This window comes from Petaurus breviceps, unplaced genomic scaffold, assembly GCF_028583685.1.
Source record: "Petaurus breviceps papuanus isolate PSGF00001 unplaced genomic scaffold, PetGlider_PUasm1.0 99, whole genome shotgun sequence".
NCBI classification, from domain to species: domain Eukaryota; kingdom Metazoa; phylum Chordata; class Mammalia; order Diprotodontia; family Petauridae; genus Petaurus; species Petaurus breviceps.
The window spans coordinates 14415308-14436041 of record NW_027187465.1 but is presented as its reverse complement, the minus strand read 5'-3'; the positions used below and the strand labels follow the sequence as shown (position 1 = coordinate 14436041).

At 42.6% G+C, this 20734-nt stretch overlaps 1 protein-coding gene across 1 annotated transcript in view; it reads right to left on the bottom strand.

Moving 5' to 3' along the window:
* KSR2 (kinase suppressor of ras 2) overlaps positions 1 to 20734 on the bottom strand; it is a 587222-nt gene that overhangs the window by 475998 nt on the left and 90490 nt on the right. The window contains exon 2 of the mRNA XM_069081397.1: positions 1230 to 1370. Within this exon, the coding sequence (XP_068937498.1) occupies positions 1230 to 1370 (141 nt within the window). The remainder of the gene's footprint in view (positions 1 to 1229; positions 1371 to 20734) is intronic.

Genomic DNA, 20734 nt, shown 5'->3' with positions numbered 1-20734 from the left:
GTGAAATGCCTATCATATCACCTGGAGATTTCAATCTAAATAAGAAATGATTTTAATATACTAGGCTAGTAGGCTGCCCTATCTAAGAGTGCCACAGATACAGCAGAGTGGTGAAAGCAGAACGATGCTGCTGGTTGTATAGAAGGAATCCTGCTGAACATGAAGGTCTCCTGCCTTGAGGCCCTTTTCATCTATCCAATGCAGCTAATGATCCCTTCCCTGCCTCCCTCTCTGTTGGGAACACTAAGTGAAAGGATGCAAGTAAAAGCCTTTGATGAGTGAAAGGACTCATAAACCAAAGGAAGGCATGGCTAGGATCACAGCCACGTTGAAGAAAGGACATTAACAAGCCGAGAGTGGCCAGAAGAGGGCAATCAGGACAGTGAAGGGTTGATTCCATGCCATAGAAGGATGGGTTAAGAGAACAGAGCAAGAGAAGAGTCAGGACACAGTGTCTGAGTTCAAGTATTAGAAGGGTCTGTGAGATTGAAGAGGACCTGGGCTAACTGTCTGGCCCCAGAGCAAGGGGGAGAATTCACATGGAAGCCAATTGAGGCTGGAATCAGGAAAGCCTTCCTAACAATGAAGTTCCCCTTCCTCCTGGTTTCAAAGCAGAGGCTGGATGGCCACTTGGCAGGTATGTTATAGTAAGAGCTTGCTTTTAAGTATGAGTTCTACTAGATGGCTAGAAAGGTCTCTATGATTTTTTGGGAATCCCCTCCAGCAATGTAAACCAGAACTCACCAGCAGCTTCTCTTTGTGTCCCATAAATTTCCCCCAACGTGATAGGGGGCTTCTCAACTAAAACAAACTATATGAGGACACAGACTGTTTCATTTTGCCTTTGTATCCCCAGTGCCTAATATACAGAAGGCTCTAAATAAATGCTTATCAATTGATTGCTTTCTTTCCAGATCTTTTGATCCTGCATAACTACTCAAGGACCAGTCTAGATAGGTCCAGTAGACTGGCCACTTAGAGATGAATTCTTTGAACATGAAAACCCATGAAACCAAGATTATAAATCTATCCCTAATGAATTTTCCCTTATTCAGCTGGCTCCCATATTCTAGCTGGTCATGGTCCTTTGGGATTTCCACTCTTCCAAAGTGTTTGCTATGTCTCCTAGCTTTGGATCATCTCCAGACTTAATAAGCGTGTCACAATGTTAAGGGGGTTAGCATCCAGTTTTGTGGAAGATGAACAACCGTTTTGTTTTTTTTTTTTACCTCCATGACTTCCTTTCGCACATCCACGATTCGGAACCAGTGCTGGAGCTGGGGGAAGCCTTCGAGCTTGGCATTGCGCTCCTGGAGGGCCACTTTCCGTTTGCAGGACAGCTGGCGGCTGAAGTATTTAACCAGCTTGCTCTGTGGGGAGAGAAGAGATAACATGCTGTCACAGGGAGAAGATGCCATTCCTTCCTCACCATCCTATCCAGGATCACAGAATTTCAAAGCAAGGAGGGGTTTCAATGGCCATCCATTCCAACCCGCAACTGAATAAGAATTCCAAATACAACATGACTAACAAGTGATTGCCCTGCCTTTTCTTGAAGATCTCAAGAACAAGGGACTTATCACCTCCCATTCAATGTTTGGCTATCTCTGGTTACTGGAAAGCTTTTTTTTTTTCCACAAAATAAACATCAGTTTACCTCTCTGTTACATTCCTCCATTGCTCCTAATTCTTCTGCCTTCTTATACAATTCTAATTACTCATCCACATGATCATCTTCCAAATAATCAGAGACTGCGCTCATGCCTCTGATGCCCCCATCTTACCCTGGGAAACTTCACCTCCTGGTCCCTCATTCTATGAATTTATATGGTACCATACCCCATCCCATACTGTCAGTGGCTCTGACTTCATTCATTCAGAATTCACAACAATCTCAGTTCCTTAGTTGGAAAAGTAACCTTACTTGTGACTTTATATGTGACTATTACATAATGTATAGATTTACGTATTGTAATTTGTCGCTAAAAATATCTCTTCGGATAAAAATAGAAAATCTGATCAGTGAAGTAGACTAGATATGTAAGAAAGGAAAGGAATTGTGTGCCACTGCCCAGAGATTGATAAACCCCCAAATACAAAATATTGGGGGGAAGTATGCTTTATTCAGGTGGTGCAGTGCATAGAGTGCTGAGCCTGGAGTCAGGAAGACATATCTTTCTGAGTTCAAATCTGGTCTGAGGAACTTACTAGTTACGTGACCCTGGGAAAGTCACTTGACCTTGTTTGCCTCAGTTTCCTAATCTGGAAAATGAACTGGAGAAGGAAATGGCAAACTCCAGTATTTTTGCCAAGAATATCTCAAAAGAGGTCACAAAGAGTCAGACACGGCTGAAATGACTGAACAACGAAATTCTTTATTCAATGAACTTTCCTGAGAAGACTGGAAAGCAGTTTGGAAAAAATAAGTTTGGACAAGCACCTTATTACATGCCTAAACAATACTCTAGTGGACCTGTGATGTCATGACTATGGGCATTTTCTCTAATAATGCCAGTCACTACCCATCCTTGCCTGACCAATTTGGGAACCATCCCCGATCTTTGTCCTCCCACTTTCCAGCTTCCCAGGCTTCCTTCAAGTCCTAGCTAAAGTTCTACCTTCCACAATAAGCCTTCTCAATCCCTCTTAATTCTAGCCCCTTCCCTATGTTGATTACCTTCCATTTATCCTGTCTATAGCTTGTTTGTACATAGTTACTTACATTTTGCCTCTGCTATTAGACTTGGGCTTCCTTGAGGGCAGGAACTGTCTTTTGCCTTTCCTTCCTCAGCACTTACCATAGTTCCTGGTATACAGTAGGTACTTAATAAATGCTTAATTAGCTGAGTTATCATTAGGATTAGGGACTTAGGACAGAACAAGATTCAATCTAATGGGGGGGGGGGTAGTCAGCCAAAAACCAAACAGGATAAAAAGGTAATAAAGGCTCTTTACTTACATGAAGAAAATAAACAGCACAGATCCAGTGCCTTGGGAAAGTAAGCAGTTCTCAACCTCTCCTCAATTAGTCCATGTCCTTAGATTTAGTCACTAAACATTTATTAAGTATGTACTATGTACCAGGCACCATGCCAAGCCCTAGGGATACAAAAAGAGGCGAAAACAGTCCCTGCCCTCAAGGACCTCACCATCAAACAGGGGAGACAACAGGCAAGATACAGACAGGATAAATTGCTAGTAATCAATGGAAGGAAGGCCCTCGTGGGAAAAAAAAAAAGACTCCCTGTTCAAAGTCTGGATACAAGTTAGTAAAAAGTTTTATTGTTATGTTAGCAAGCCACAGAGAGGAGAGGTCAAATGTATTCCTCAGACAACCAAGTACTCTCTGGCTACTGATTTACATAGAGGAACACGATGATGCCGAGTCGAGCACACAGGATTATAAACTTGCTAAGCACAAGGTTCCATAGAAAGCGATAAAATATAGTGCCTGATTCTCATATATGGGCTTGCCGTATCTTCCACGTTGGTACTGGGAGAAGGAAGACAGTGGTGATGATGGGAACATAATGAAAGGTCTTCTATGCAGAACTGGGATGAGGGGGTGGAGGAGAGGGAATCCAAATGTAAGCTGTTTGAATAATGGAGTCATCTATGCCAGATGAGGAAAATACAGGACCCCCTCTCTCTTTGCCTCCTTGGGGAGAGAAATATTATAATACGGGCTTCCTCCATTCTTAAATTTTTCTAGAATACTCCAGGTCATGCAACTCCAAATTCAGGTCTCTTTTCACCACAGCACATTGCCTTTATTATAGAATCAGATTCTTAGAGGTGGAAGGTCCTTCACAAGGCATCTGGTCCAACCAATACCTGAAAGATGATTCACTCCTCAACATCCCCAACAAGTGGGCACATGGCTTGTCCCTGAAGACCTTCAATGAAGAAGAACCCACCACCACCCCAATGGGCTGAGGCAGCCTGTTACACTTCAGGGAAGCTCTTAAAAATAGCTAGAATTTTGGTAGTACTTTAAGTCCATAAAGCACTTTTATATATATGAAGTTTACATAAGCATGCCATCTATGCCTTCAAAAACAAGAGATTACATGTCTATGGTGCTTGAAAATTTACAGAATGTTTTACATCAAGACACTGATGAAAATGTTAGATGGAATAGGACTAAGCACAAATCCCTGAGGCATTTGCGTGCTGACCACTTTCCAAGCCTCTATTAAACCATTCATAACTACTCAAGCAACATACGTTATCCAGTTTCATGCTCACAAAAGCCATGTGAGGTAGGTGCTATTATTATCCCCATTCTACAGAAGGGGAAACTGAGGCTAGGAGAGTTTGTAACTTGTTCAGGGTAACAAAGCTAGTAAATGTATGAGGCAAGACTTGAACTCAGGTCTTCATGACTCAAAGTCCAGTAGTCTATTCACTGTACTACCTAGCCATACCTAGGTATAAGGAAGCATTTCCTGGCATCAAGCCTCAAATTTGCCCCTTTCCATCTCTGACATTCTCTGAAGACAGAGGCTGTTTTGTTTCCACATTCCCAGTACATAGCATAGTGCCTTGTATATATCATGGGACCACAGAACTGCAGGGTGGGAAGGGACTTTGTTCTGTTCTGATACCTATCTGGACAAGAATTCCCACTATAAAATGGATAGCATCCAGCCTCTTCTTGGAACCCTCCATAGTCAGCACTCAGAAACTGAACTGAGTTACAACAAATTACACTCTAGGTGGGTGTGAATAAAGCACTGGGCTTGGAATCGGCAAGGTTCCTGAGTTCAAATCTAGTCTCAGATACTCTCTGGGTGACCCTGGGCAAGTCACTTAATCCTGTTTGCCTCAGTTTCCTCACCTGTAAAATGAGCTGGAGAAGGAAATGGAAAACCCTTCCCATATCTTTGCCCAGAAAACCCCAAATGGGGCTGTGAAGAGTCAGACACGACAGAAATGACCAAACAGTGAACAAATTACACCTAGAAAATACTTAATGATAAATGTTGGTTGAATTTAATTGAATCCTCCACACCCCACAGTCTCCATCGTGCCTCTAAATAATTAGGCAGACACACTGTCTCAAAGTCTGACTGTCTGTTGTGGTCAGTTTAATATCTGTGTATTTTTGCACGGTCATTTTATCTGAGATCCCATTCAAAGTTATTATTCTTTCTACAATTTTCAGAGATGAGCCCAGTGATCCTCCTGAGGCAGGCATTTGCTGATCCTCCAACCCAGCCATTCTCCATGGAAAGGACACAATTACCCTCAAAACTGCCTGCAGAGAGACTATAATTCTCCTCCAACCCCATGCAATTCATTCACCCATCTATTCATTCAATGAATATGTATCCACTACACGACAAGAAGAAAGTTGGGGCTAGGGATATACAGACCAAAAAGAAATAATTCCTTGCCCTCAAGAAGTTTGCATTCTGTTGGGGAAAATAGCATGTAAACTAAAAATAAATATTAAACACATGCAAAATATAATGGAATTTGTACGATGCCAGGTAGCCAAGTCTAACCTATTCAAGGAGATTGACAATCATTTTAGAGGTTGGGGGAGGGCATTAACAACCAGGGGAATCAGGGTGGACTTCCTGTAGGAAGCAGATCTTGAGCTGAGCTTTAAAATAAGAGCAGGATTCTCTGAGGAAGCCAAGGTGAGAAAAGAGTGTATTCCAGGCATGGAAAATAACCTGTGCAAAGACACTGATGTGTCTTTCTCGTGGGTGATCACCGAAAGACAGAGAAAGATCAGAAACCTGTACCTGGCCAGGGTCAGAGATGAAGGATAAACCATCCTGGAGTCAACAGAGGGCTAAGAAACTGGCCAGCAGGCAAAAGCCAGAAGGCAGAGCTGAGAGATCTGTACCATGCAGGGGCTGGACTAGATAAGGTGCTCCTAACCTTGCTTGCGTCACACTCCCCTTTAGCAGTCTGGGGAAGCCTATAGTATTGGCTGCCTACATTCATAAGTAAAGAAAATGCTCAATTTCAGTCAGAGGGCAGTGAAAATAGATATGTAAAATTGTTTCCCATTCCAAGATCATGGAGTCTCTGAAATCTATCCATGAACCCTATAGGGATCTATGGACTCTGGGATAAGAAGCCGTGGACTAGATTATATCTAAAGTCTCTTCCCACTCTGAAAATATATAATCTACAGACAGAAGGCATTCAATTCTCCTTTTCCATTATCCTGGCTTCTTCCCTCTGACCCATCAGCAGAGGGCAAGAGTTCAGCAGCCAGTGGGAGTCAAGGAAAGGCTTCTAACTGGAAGGAAAGCCAAGGCCAAGGGGAAGAAACAAGGTTCCCCAGGGCCACCAAGAAGTTACATTTAATTCATGAATTGGGATGAAAAGCAAGTCAAGTTAGACAAATATTTAAGTGTTTGCTATGTGCTACAAGGTCTAATTGCACCAGGTAAATACTCAAGTGGCCCTTGAGAGCATCCAAAGATATAAGAAGGGTTGAGTTTGTTTTTAGGTTTAAACAAATTATTAATTATATTAAAAGATGGCAAGGCAATAGAGAGGATAGAGCACTGAGCCTGGAGGCAAAAAGACCTGAGTTCAAATCCAGCCTCAGACACTTACTAGCTGTGTAATTTCAGGAAAGCTACTCAACCACTACCTGCCTCAGTTTCCTTATCTGTAAAATGGAGATAGCAATAGCAACATACCTTCCAGGTTGCGAGGATCAAAAGTGATCATATTTTTAAAGTGATATATAAATGCTATTATTATTGTAAATAGATAAATAAATAAATATTTATTAAACAGATTATTAGACAAATTATTAAGTAGATAAATTATTAAACAGATAAATAAATTGTGAATATTGTAAATATTATTGTAAATAGCTCATTCTACCAGTGCTTTCAAATACATAAAGAAAACACTTCTCTCACGATTGCCCTCTGAGGTCAGCAATACAAAAATTATTATTTCCACTGTACAGATGAGGAAACTGAGGCTCAGAGAGTTTAAGTGACTTTCCAAAGGTCACACAGTGAAGAGCAGAATCAGAATAAGAGGCTGGGTCTCCTGACTTTAAACCTTGTTCTTTTTCATTCCCCAAGTCTGGCATGCTTTCCCTCCTCACTTCTGCCTCTTAGAATTTCTAGCTCTCTTTGAAGCACTCTTCAGACACTACCTCTTCCATTAAGCCTTCTCTGATCCCCTCAGTTGCTAGTACTGTTTTTATTGTTCAGTCGTTTTCAGTTGTGTCTGACTCTCCTTGACCCCATTTAGGGTTTTCTTGGCAGAGATACTGGGGTGATTTGTCATTTCCTTCTCCAGCTCATTCGACAGATGAGGAAACTGAGGCAAACAGGGTGAAGTGACTTGCCCAGGGTCACACAGCTAGTAAGTGTCTGAGGTCAGATTTGATGTTTTCTTGGTAGAGATACTGGAGCAGTTTGCCATTTCCTTGTCTAGCTCATTTTACAGATGAGGAAACAGAGGCAAACAGGGTAAAGTGACTTGCCCAGGTCACACAGCTAGTAAGTATCTGAGGCTGGATTTGAACTCAAGGAGACGAGTCTTCCTGATTCCAGACCTGGTTCTATTCACTGCCACCTCAGCTGCTGGTATCCTACCTGAAATCACTCTGCATGTATACTCTGTTCACATGTTTCTTCCATTAGAAATTGAGCTTCTTACTGATCCATCCTTTCTGGAGAGCAATCTGGAATTATGCCCAAAGGGCTATAAATATTTTCATCCCCTTTGATCCAGCAATACCACTCCTAGGGTTATATCCCAAAGAGATCATAGAAATGGGAGAAAGACCCATATATACAAAAATGTTTATAGCAGCTCTTTTTGTGGTGGCAAAGAATTGGAAATTAAGGGGGTGCCCATCAATTGGAGAATGGCTGAACAAGTTGTGGTATATGCATGTTATGGAATACTATTATGCTATAAGAAACGAGGAGCAGGCAGTCTTCATATTTACCTGGAGAGGCTTAAAAGAACTGATGCTAAGTGAGAAGAGTAGAACAAGGAGAAATTTGTACACAATTACAGACACAACGTATGTGTGATGACCAACTTTGATAGAGTGGACTCTTCTCAGCAATGCAGTGATATAAGTCAATCCCAAAAGACTCATGATGGAGAGAAAAATGTGTATCCAGAGAAAGAACTAGAATGAACTAAGTTTATATCCAGGTGGAAGCAAAATACCTGATCTTTTTCGTTCTCTTATTTGGTTTTATGACCTCTTTACCATTTTTTATTCCAGCCGGTACAATCAGTCCTTATAACCTGACTAATGTATAATGTGAAAGTATTTACAGATCCTATACTTGACTATAAGCCGCCATGGCAGGGGGGAGGGGAGGGAGGGGGACAAAATGTGAAATTTAAGGAATTGTGCAATTGAACCCTGTAAACTAAAAGGAAACAAACAAATTAATAAAAAAAAAACTCAAAAAAAAAAAAGAAAAATCTGAAATAAAAAAATTGAGCTTCTTGAAGTAAGGTGGGATTTTTTTGTTTGTTTCATTTGTGTTGTTGGTCTTAGGTCAATGCTGAGAACAGTACCTGGTCCAGACATATACTCCCCATGAAGAAACTCCCTCCACCAACTCAATCAACCAACTCTTTTGCAACTTGTATCCTTAGAAAAATGCCAAGAGTTTAAGGGACTTGCCTAGAATCAGCTAATACTATTGTGAAGCCAGGCTACCCCTAGAGTGGCTTTAGGAGCCTGGAACACATGAGCTTCTTAATAATTGCTTATTCTTTTTAAGCAATTGGGGTTAAGTAACTTGCCCAAGGTTACATGGCCAGTTATTTTGTATAGGTGCCAAGTATCTGAGACCGGAACCGATTCCGGGTACTCCCGACGCTGGGCCGGCGCTCTTACTCACTGCCACCTAGCTGCCCCAATAATTGCTTATTGGTTTGCTGATTTGTTCCACTAGGTCACCCTGCCTCAAAATATAACCCCAAAGCTGAGTTCTATTCATTATCCCTGTCACTTTCTAAGCCAAAATATCCTTCCCTGGACCACTCCCTTATATGTGTTGTCTCTCCCTTTAGAATATAAGCTGTTGGGGCAGCTAGGTGGTGCAGTGAATAGAGTACCGGCCCTGGAGTCAGGAGAACCTGAGTTCAAATCCAGTCTCAGGCACTTAACACAAAAACTAGCCATGTGACCTTGCACAAGTCACTTAACCCCAATTGCCCTACCTTCTCCCCTGCAAAAAAATAAAAGAATATAAGGTCCTTAAGGACAGGTCTGTCTGTAATTTTCCATTTGTATCCTCTGAGCTTAGCATGGTGTTTGGCATATAGGAAGCACGGCTATCTTTTTTTCATTCATTCTTTCATTTATCCAACCATCCCAATGGAAAATGAAGAAACCAAGAATCACCAGGAAAATCATTTTAAAAATGAAGGTGGCTGATGTTGAATTTCATGGATGCTATAAGAAGGATATGGGAATAATAGTCTGCATGAGAAGTCAAAAGGCTGACTTCTGCTCCCAAAATCTCGCATCTTGCTCGGTCCAGACTCACTCTGTGGACCTCGATTTCCTGCTCTGACAAACGCGGGACAGGGAAAGGTGAGGTAAATGGCCTCTGAGGTCTCCTCCAGCTCTACGTTTATGGTCCTAACGCCAGACCTGGGAATTCAGAGGCCATGCATACCAATCCTTTTATTTCACATACAAGGAAACTGAGGCCCAGTGGTTTAGCCAGTGACACAGAGTGTAAGCACCAGAGAAGAGGTTCCAACATAGGTCCTCAGACTCCCAAGGCCAATGTCTTTCCACTGAACAACTCGACCTTCCATTTATTGCCTATGATATGCTTGGATCTGAAAGAGACCTGAGAATTGTGCCACCAGCCTCAGTCCTGGCTATCTGGGTCTCTGCCACCCAGAGCTGAAGTTTGCCATTTGGCCACAAGGTGGCAGAAGAGCCCTTTCCATAATGGGTGGAAAATTTTCCAATCCATCAAGACTCAGCCTCTTCCACTCCTCATTACTGGACTTTGTATTAACATGAGAGTAAATTTAGCTGCATAATCAAGAAAAAATGTAACTGGCAGTACGTGTGACAGGGCTAAAAATAGGCCCTCTTAAGGCCCCTGACGCAAGGTGGGGAAATTTTCTTTCATCACCTAAACCAATATAATAAGTCATGGTAACAAGCATAATAATAAGAATGTATTGGAGTCAGTGGGAGACCTGGGTTCAAGTCCTAACTTCAACTGTATTAGCTATGTGCCCCTGGGTGACTTATTTAACCCCTTAGTGCCAGGGAAATAATGCCGTATTATCATTATTGATAATTATATATTACTATATACCCACTAGCCATGTGACTCTGGGCAAGTCACTTAACCCTGTTTGCCTCAGTTTCCTCATCTGTCAAGTGAGCTGGAGAAGGAAATGGCAAACCACCCCAGTATCTCTGTCAAGAAAACCCTATGGACATTATGATCCACAACGTCATGAAGGGTCAGACAGGACTGAATGACTGGCGAGAGACTACAATTATAGCAATGTGGCATAATGAATAGACAGCTGGCCTCTGAGTCAGGAAGCATGGGTTCAAGTCCCACCTTGACAAATCCTGGTTGTAGGGCCCCAGCCAAGCCATTTAGCCTCTCAGAAATCTACCCAATTCTATCAAACTAGCAACTGCAAAGCTTGCATTTGTAGAGAGAGTTCCCACACTAGGAAGTCAGTGAAATCACAGGTTTAGGTCACAAAGACGGTGATGATGAAGATCATCATAGCACTTTAAGGTCTGTTACAGAAGGGAGACATGCTTGCTGTGTGACCTTGGCAATTCATTTAGCCTCTCCCAGCCTTGGGTTTTCCACCTGTAAGATGCAGGATAATGGTAACACCTACCTCCTCTGTTGCTTTTAGGATCAAATGAGATAATACGTGTAAGACACTTTGCAATCCTTAAACTGTTATGTAAATGCTAGCTAGTAACAGCAGTCAGGTATGGGTTAGACCAGATTGTATTGGAGAGTAACAATTAATCCCAATGGTGGCACAGTGGCTAGAGTACTGGGTCTGGAGTCTGGAAGAACTGAATTCAAATCTTTCCTCAAACTCTAGCTGTGTGAACCTGGGCAAGGCACTTAATCTCTGTCTGCCTCAGTTTCCTCACCTGTAAAATGGGGGTAATAGAAGCACCTACCTCTCAAGGTTGTAAGGACAAAATGAAATCTTTCTAAAGTACTGTGCATATCTTCGAATACTGTATAAAGACTAGTTATTAGTATTCTCATCATCATTATTAAATTAAAGCTTTACTCACAACCACCCTCGGAAGTAGGCAATACAAGTACTATTACCATCCCTATTTTACAGATAATGAAATTGAGGGTCAAAGTGGGGTGAAGCAACCTTCCCAGGATGGATTCCACAGCTGGATCCCACTGGACCTGAGAACTGGCACAAAAAGTCCGATGAGAAAGGGCTGGGCCAGAGTCACAGACCTCAAAACCCACTGAGTCCCAATAGTGCCTGAATTTTTTAAAATCCCCTCTGCAACACCCCCAACAAACAGCCAAGCAGCCTTTATTTGAAAAGCTCCAGTGGGGCTGATTTGGGATTGAGATGGGGGAATCCTACCACCTCCTGAGGCAGCCAACTTCAGTTGGGCACCATGGACAGCTCTATTAAGTGCTCTCTTAAATCAAGTTCAATTCTGCCTCTTTGCAGTGACCACCTGTTTCCTGTTTCTTCTGCCTTCTGCAGCCAAGCAGAATGAGGCTACTGCCTCTGGACTCACCAGCTTGTCTGTATTCTCCCTAAAATCCCCTCAACAATATAGCCACAAGCGGTGGCCATCTACCCTTTGCTAATTGTCGGAATGTTGCTGTTTTCTCTCTACAACATTCACCCACTGCAGCAAGTTCTGGGCTCTGAGGTCAAGAAAAGAAATCTTAATGACAGGCCTTCAGATACTTGAAGACAGTTAGCTATGATCAGTCTTTGCTTCTATAGATGAAACATCCCCAGTTCCTTCAGGTATATCAAAGCCAGACTATAGAGAGCTTTGTATTGTATACCAGGGTTGAATGAGCACATGGTCCAGTGAATCTAGGATCTCAATCAAGGTGAAGATTCCTTCCAATTTAGCCTCTGCCACTCTGGTCCATGTCCTCCCATAATTTCATCATAGGGGTTCCACTCAACATGACAGGGGGCCTTCCTTGCATTCTCTTGATGTTAGGAAGATGCCAGTGGCACACCTGGACCTGTTATCACTCATTCTTGCCACAGGGCAGGCCCATTGGTCCTACAATGCCAGCTAACAATAGCTTGCAAACAGCATCCCATCTGGCTCTCACTACCAGAAAATTGTCCCATGGCCCTCATCCTACGAGATGAAAATGAACGGGGCCAGCTAAGACTCTCCTCCTCCCACTCCCTTCACCCTGGAGCCTCTGCCCACTTCTGGCTTCTTCTTTACCACGGGTGTGTCCCGACCTGACCTGGGGTACCTCCCACTGAGAACTCAGTGGGTATCAGTAACCAAACACCTCAGATGGAAATTAAACAGTGGGCTCTTACAGCCAGGGTTCCTGCAGCAAGGGGCCCAGAGCTACCCAGAGGTTGCCAGGGAAACCGTTGTCAGAACATCCAGCGTTCTGGCAGAGGCCAGCTGACAGCCATGACCAGCAAAGGAGGGATGAGGGGGGGAGGCACTCACTCTGGTAACAACCAGTTCATTTGCATCTGCATGCAAATTTTATCCTGTGGCGGGAACCGTAGGAAACAACAGAAGCCCACATTTCTGGAGGGCCCTGGCTCACTGGAGTCTGTAGGGTCAGATAGTCAGGTATTGCTATTCCTGATTTTACAGATCAGGAAACTGAGGCCAAGCAGAGTTCAGTAATTAACTAGAGTCACACAGCTAATAAGTGTCTGGGGCAGGATTCAAATCCAGGTTTTCTGAATCCAGAGTCAACAACATATGCCACATTGCCTTTGTTTTCTATAACTATAATTGAATTTTATGGCAGAAAAGTCATAGGATTGGAAGGTAGGAGACCACATTTATAGTTTTGGCTCTGGCCCTAATTCAATCACCTAGTGCTCTCTACAATCCTCATTTTCTCTGTCTAGGTATTAGTTTTCTTACAACTCTCACCTTTTATTTTCTCTATTCTGAAGTTCTTCCCAGTAGTGACATTCTATTTCTTAAGACCTTCCCAGTTCTGACCTTCCCTGTTCTCAGGCCCCTCCCAGCTCTCACATTCCCTGTTCTCAGGCCCCTCCCAGCCCTGACATTCTCTGCTCTAAGGTGCCTCCCAGCCCTGATATTTCCTATTCTAAGGTTCCCCTCAGTTCTGGCATGCTCTATTCACCTACCAATTCTGATATTCCCTTTTCTAAGACTCCTCTTAGATCAAACATTTTATATTCTCAGAACCATCCAAGTTCTGCTATTGCTATTATTATTAATAATAATAACAGCTCATTTTCACATAGTATAATAAAGTTTATCATCTAATGTCCCAGTCCCTGCCCCCCCATTTGAGGAAGAATTGACAACCCAAGAAAATAAAAACCAGGAGTAGCAGCTAAACCAGACCAGGCAGACATCTAGAAGTGACATGCTGGGGGCAAGCTCTTTCCGAGGGCATGAAGGGATGCGTTTTCAAGATATCTGATAAAGAGGTAGGTACCACATGCTCAGAAAAAAATCATGAACATCCCGCAAAGTCCTAAGAAGGCAACTGAGAAAATATCAGCAAGTCCCAACTCATCAGCCTACCTTCTCATTTCTGAGAAAGATCTTTGGCAGAATGATCTTCACATGTTTAGGAGACATCCTTGCACATGGCATGAGAAGCGAGTGGATAGATTTTTTAAGAGGTAACGTGGCCTGGTGAATAAAAAGCTATCCCTGAAGCAAGGAAGTCCTGTGTTCAAGTCCTGACTCTGACTCAGTGGTAGTACAAATCTGAACAAGTTGCTTCATATCCTCAGTGCTCTAATCTAGGCAACTCTCTAAATGGAGGGAAAGGTGCCATCCAGCATTAAGAGAGGAAGTTTTCTCATCTGGGAGTTATTTTCTTTCTTCCTTCCTTTCTTTTGAAGCAATCAGGGTTAAGTGACTTGCCCATGGTCATACAGCCAGTAAGAGTCTAAAACCAGATTTTAATTCAGGTTCTCCTGCTTCCAGGGCTGGCACTCTATCCACTGTGCCACCTAGCTGCCCTATTTGCTTCTTTCTATTTTTTATGAGGGGGGGAGGCAATTGGGGTTAAGTGACTTGCCCAGGGTCACATAGCTAGTAAGTGTCAGAGGCCTGAGTTCAAACTCAGGTCCTCCTGAATCCAGGGCCTACTCCATTTGGCTGCCCATTAGGGACTTCTTGAAGCCAGTGAAATCACAGCTTCCTGTTCCATTTTTATATTAAAGACCTTTCAAAGTTTAATATTACTTTTTAGGTAAGTACAGACATTTAAAAATTAATATTCGTTATCACTTGGCACAAATCAAGATACAATGCATTAATCATATTAATCTAACTGCTCCATTAAAGTCTTTTCCATTTCTTCATTTTTACAATAACTTGACTGACTACACGGTACAGAGATTACAAGATCTCATTACACTTGTTGTTTGGACATATGTAAAAATCATACCAGTTTCCCTGAAAGATATGAACAATTCAGATAACTCTGCTTAATGACCTTCTGATTATTAGCATCAATGGAGACGTCCAACGGGAGGCCACATGCTCTTCAGGCACACTTCTGAGTCATGAAGGATGTGCAGCACAGAGGACAAATAGAAGGGAGATTCCCTGTAAATAACAATGTTCTCCAGAATCTCCGGTTTTGGTTAATTGCATCAAGCTCTGGAACATTGCAAAGCCTCTTTAATGGAGTTATAATCATTTCAAACACCAAAAAATTGGCCTATCTATCCACAGAGGAAAAATGAAGAGGATGAAAATGCCTGTTTTCCAGACTAGGAGAGACAGTTAGCTAAACAGACTATAGAGCTAATGTAGTCATGTAAATCTTGAACAGTTAAGACAGATGGACCAGAAAATGGGGCCAGAGATTAAGAGGAGGAAGAAAGTGGGCTAGATAGTATATTGGAAACTTCACATTTCCTTTAATGATCCCAAGCTCCTCCTGGAAACAAAAGTACAACTTTTTGACCCCAATATCCTTTAAGAGAAGCAATGTGGTGGTGAATCATCTAATACCAAAACCTCCAAAGAATCAAAACTGCAAGCCACACGGTGATGGGAAAATGCATGGTAAATGGGAGTACATCACAGACTATTCCCAATGGTAACACTTAATCGGCATTCGGTTCCCAGAAATCCTGCTATTAGCCCTATCTCCCGAAGAGATCAAAGAAAGAAGAAAAGGACTCAGATGTGCAAAGATATTTCTAGCAGCATATATCATGGGGGCAAAATACTGGAAACTGAGGCAATACCATGAACAGGCTATGATAGACTAATGTGAAGGGGAAATAATATGCCAGAAGAAACTGTAATCTATCAATAGACATTTATTAAGCATCTAATATGTCCCAGGCTCTGTGCTAAGTGCTGGGCATACAAAAAGGGGCAAAAAACAGTCCCTGCCCTCAAGGAGCTCACAATCTAACAGGGGAGAGAACAGGCAAAATATATATACACAAACTGACTATATTATACAAGATAAAAATGAAGTAATTAGTAGAAGGAAGTCACCAGAATTAAGAGGAGTTGGACAAGGCTTCCTATAAAAGATGAGAATTTAATTGGGATTTCAAGAAGTCAGGAAAGTCAGCAGGTGGAGATGAGGAGGGAAAGCTTTTGAGGGATGGAAGACAGCCAGAGAAAATGCCTGGAGCCGAGAGATGGAGTATCTTGTTCATGGAACAGCAAGGAGGCCAATGTCACTGGCCCAAAGAGTATTTGCTGGGAAATAGGATGTAAGATGGCTGGGAAGATGGGAGAGGGTCAGGTCATGAAGGGTTCTGAATGCCAAACAGATGGTTTTGTATTTGAGCCTGGAAGTGATAGGGAGTCACTGGCATTTACTGAAAAGGGACCTGCACTTTAGGGAAATCACCTTGATAGTTGAATAAAGGATGGACTGGAATGGGGAGAGACTTGAGGGAAGCAGACTCTGCAGCAGAGTCTAGGTATGAGGTGATTAGGGGCTGCACTAGAGTGGTGTAAGTAATGAAGAGGATGGTTTCAGAGAAGCATGAGGAGATTGTATGAACTGGTGCAAAGTTAAGTGAGTAGAACCAGGAGAACAACTTACCCAATGATAACGTTATGGTAAAGACAAACAACTCGGAAAGACTTAAGAACTCTGAACAACACAATGACCAATCACAATTCCAGAGGACTGATGATGAAACATGCTGTCCAGTTTCAAGTGATGGACTCAAAGGGCATTTCAAAGCACATATTTTGCTTTGTTATGTTTTGTTGGATGTGGCTAATGTGGGGACTTGTTTTGCTTGTCTACAAGTATTTATAATGGGATTTGCTTTTCTTTCTCAGTGGAAGAAGGGAGGGTTGAAATTTGGAGCTGAAAATTAAATTAAAAAATAAATGTTTGCTTGTGTGTTTTAGTACTGAAGAAAATGTTGGATAACTGTTTTTTTTAAAGGCAAGACAGAATAATGCATAGAGCTCTCAGGAATCGGGAGTCAGAAGACCTGAGTATAATTCTACTTCAAATTCCCTAAGACTGTGGACAAGTCACTTAACCTCCCTGACCCTAAGCCTCTTTATCTATAAAATGAGGATGAAACATACATCCTACCTCACAAGAACACTGCTATGTCAAGGGTCCATGATGTCACCAGTGTGGGAGTCTATGCACCAGCAAAGACTATCACTTGTCTATGACCTAGTACATAGTCCCAAAGAACTGCCTAAGTCTAGAAGAGGAGAAGTCACTTGCCCATGGACACATAGCAAGTAAGAGGCAGGAGCAGGATTTGAACCTAGGTCTATTTTGCTTCATTCTATCTACGATATCTCTATGCTTGCTGTGAAGCTTCATAAATTTTAAATCACTATAGAAATGTGAATTATTACCCAAAACATCCTGGTAACACATGGTGATTTTTTTAAGTCACTATCTATCCTTATTTGAGGAGCCAAACTAATTAGATCATAAAGTGCTTCCCTCTCTTTTAAAGCATCTGAAAGCATCTCCTCATCAAGTACGGGCAGACCCACTGGTGTCTCAATAATACAACACAGAGAACTCAAGATAATTAGTTGGTGAGGGCTAAAGTCAGGAGATCAATAAAAGCAAGCTGACAAACCAGCCCTCTCACTAGATTTTCTGAAGACAAACTGGAAAGCAGGAAAACGGATCTGAGTTTAGGGGGAGAGGAGAGGAACCAGTGGCAAAATGTAGTTTCTTTCCAGGGCAAGTGTAAGTGCCTGCCCAGATGGCGTAAGAGAGTTCCTGGTCCTCAAATTCCTGGCTTCCTTTTACCTATTTTCTTCTTCTGGGAACAAGTCGGAGACTGGAGATCTCAGAGCAGACTTTCCTAGCCCAAAAGATGGCAGCAGCTAGAGCAATGAGAGTTTTCCTGCAGAAGCACCTGGCAATGGCAAGCACGTGCATATGCATTCTGTCTGAGAGTGTAGTTTACGGACAACATTCATCAACCTAAAATTCCTGTGCAGAAACAGGGGCAAGGGGGTGAGGTTGGATTCCCCAGGTAGTGAGACCCTGAAATCTAGCCTTCTAGACAAAGAGGAAATACCTGGGCAATACCTCTTGAGTAATCCGAAGTTCAAAAGTTCCCAAGTTTAAGAGTTTCTGAGTTTAAGAGTTCAGGAACTGAACCTTCTAGAGAAAGAAAAGGGCTCCTCTTATAATGTGCTTCTTGGAGAAAGCCGATCATCCAAGATTATTCATAGGCATTCTAATCAGAAAGCAAAGCTAGTGAATTAGTCACTCAGACCACACAGGTCCACTGGAAGAGTTGAAACCAGTGCGGCATAAGTTTCATCAATGTTACCTCAAATGTTTTCAGAACTAGGGTCACCTTTTATCCATATTAGAGTCAATCTAGACAGGAACCATGTTCTGAGTATATTAGGAGACTTTCCTGGAGTAACTTCATGTGGGGGTGATAAGCCCAAAAGAGATAATAACTTCCTCAGGAAATGAGGCTCTTGGGATTGACCCTGATCTAGGAGAGCCCAGAATTTTAGGGGGCCTATAAGTCGCAGAATGCACTTGGAAGTAGTAAAGTAACTCTTGTTTTTTAACATTCCATATGACATCCTATTCACTAATTCACACTGGTCCTTCTCCCAGTAAGCCAGAAATGGGAAACATTTTATGTGAAATAAAATCATAAAATAAAATGGGAATCATGGGAATGTTTTTTCTAGAGAAGCAAAACCTCAGGGGGATCCTGATAGCCCTCTACAAGTACTTAAAAGACTGACACAGAAGAGGGACAGGCGTAGACTTGGTCTTCTTGTCCCCAAAGGGCAAATCCATGGGTAGAAATATAGACTTGATAAAAAGAAAACTTCCTGGCCATGAGCTGTTCAGTTTGGTGTATTTTATCCCCAGGGCCTCACATAGCACCTACTGCCTAGCAGGCATTTAATAAAGGCTTTGTGACTGATTACAAATTCCTGGAATACCCCCTCTCTAGCAGCCCTCAGTTCAAAAATCCTGCCGTCTAGTCTTTTATCCAGAGAAGGGAGAATTTCCTGGGCAGAGAGAAAGGAGAGGACAGTGGATATGGTTCCTCAAAAAGACCATCACCAATCTGTGCTTTCACTTTTTCTCCTCTCATTCTCATTTTAATTCCTTTTGACCTGGCTTCCAACCTTATCATTCCACCAAAACTTCTCTCTCCAAAGTCGTCAGTGATCTTAGATGCCAAAGCCAATGGCCTTTTCTCAATCCTGTCTCCCTGACCTCTCTGTAGCCTCTGACACGGTTCATCGCTCTATCCTCCTCGATACTCTCCCTAGGTTTGCAGGCTTCTGCTCTCTCCTGGTTTTTTCTCTTCCCTGTCTGACCACTCCTCTGTCTCCTTCGCCTCCTGCAGAACACACCCTCTAACTATAGGGGTCTCTCAGGGTTCCATCCTAGGCCCTCTTCTCTTCATTTGGTGACTTCATCAGCTCCCAAGGATTTAATTAACATTCTATTCTCAAATGACCTATCTCTCCTGCCCCACTCTCTCTGCTATCTTTCAGTCTCCCATTTCCAACCTCCTTTTGGACGGATGTCCAGTAGACATCTTAAACTCAATACATCTAAAATAGAACTCATTATCTTTCCCCCTAAACCTTCCACCCTGCCTGCCTTCCCTATGACTGTGGAGAGCCATGCTATCTTCCCAGTCCCTCAAGCTCCCAAACCGGATTCCTCACTATTTCTCACCTCCCAGATCCAAGCTGTTGTCAAGACCTGATGATGTCACCTTTGCAGCATTCCTTAAATATTCCTTCTTCTCTCCTCTGATACTGCCCCCACCCAGATGTAGGCCCTCATCATCTCACACCTGGAGTACCGTAATAGCCTGCTGGGGCGTCTGTCTGCTCCAATCCTGCTCCAATCCATCCTCAATTCAACCACTGAAGTGATTTTCCTAAAGAGCGGGTCCCATCATGTCACCCCCTTCTCAACAAACTTCAATGGCTCCCTATTACCTCCAGGATCAAAAACAAAATGCTATTTGGCTTCAAAGCTCTTCATAACTAGCCCCCTCCTACCTTCCCAGTCTTCTATGTCTTACTCCCCAACACATACTGTTCAATCCAGTGGCACTGGCTTCCTGGCTGTTCCACAAAGAAGACACTTCATCTCTCCTCTCTAGGCATTCTTCTGGCTGTCCCTTCATCCCCCATGCCTGAAATGCTCTCCCCGCTCAACTCCACCTACAGACTTCCCTGGCTTCCTTTAAGTATCAGCTAAAACCCCCTTTTTTACTGGAAGCCTTCCTCAATCCCTCTTAATTCTGGTGTCTTCCCCTTGCTAATTATTTCTGCTTCATCCTGTATATAACTCACTCTGTGTATGTGTATAAGCATGTCGTCTTCCCCATTAGACTGTAAGCTCCTTAAGGGCAGGGGCTGTCTTTTGTCTCTTTTTGTAATCTCCCGTGCTCGGTATGGCACCTGGCCCATAGGAGGTGCTTAATAACTTTGCTGGATTTTTTGCTATAGCTAGCCTAGTTCTGAAAATTGAAGCAGGAGAGAATGCTCACTCTACCAGGGAAGGCTCACACTGCGTTAGGTTGAAATTACTTCAATGAAGAAAAAAATAGGTATCAATAAAACATGTTGAAGGTTTAAAAAAAATTAGTTTTTATTTTCCCATATCATAACACACAGCAGCTACCCAAGGGTACAAAATCCCAAGGAGGAAAGACTTCTTCCATAACCCCCAAGTTCTAAGGCCCCAGCCCTGAGCTAGGCAGAAAATGCTGCTAAATACTTGGATATACAAGCAAAAACAAGCAAAAAAAGATACTGGATCAACTGGGGATAGGAGGGAAGGAATGCTTATTAATTTACAAATAAAATGAAATGAAAGATTAAAAGAAAACATTGAACTTAGAAGATCTGAACTCTAGCCCCAGCTCTCCCATACACTAGCTATTGGTCAAGTCCCCTAATCTCTCATAGTCGGAGCCTCAGTTTCTGTGCTCTAAAAATGGGAACAATAAAACATTTAAGATGTATAGACTATATCAGACTGCGTGCCATCTTGGGAAGGGGGAAGGGAAATTTTAG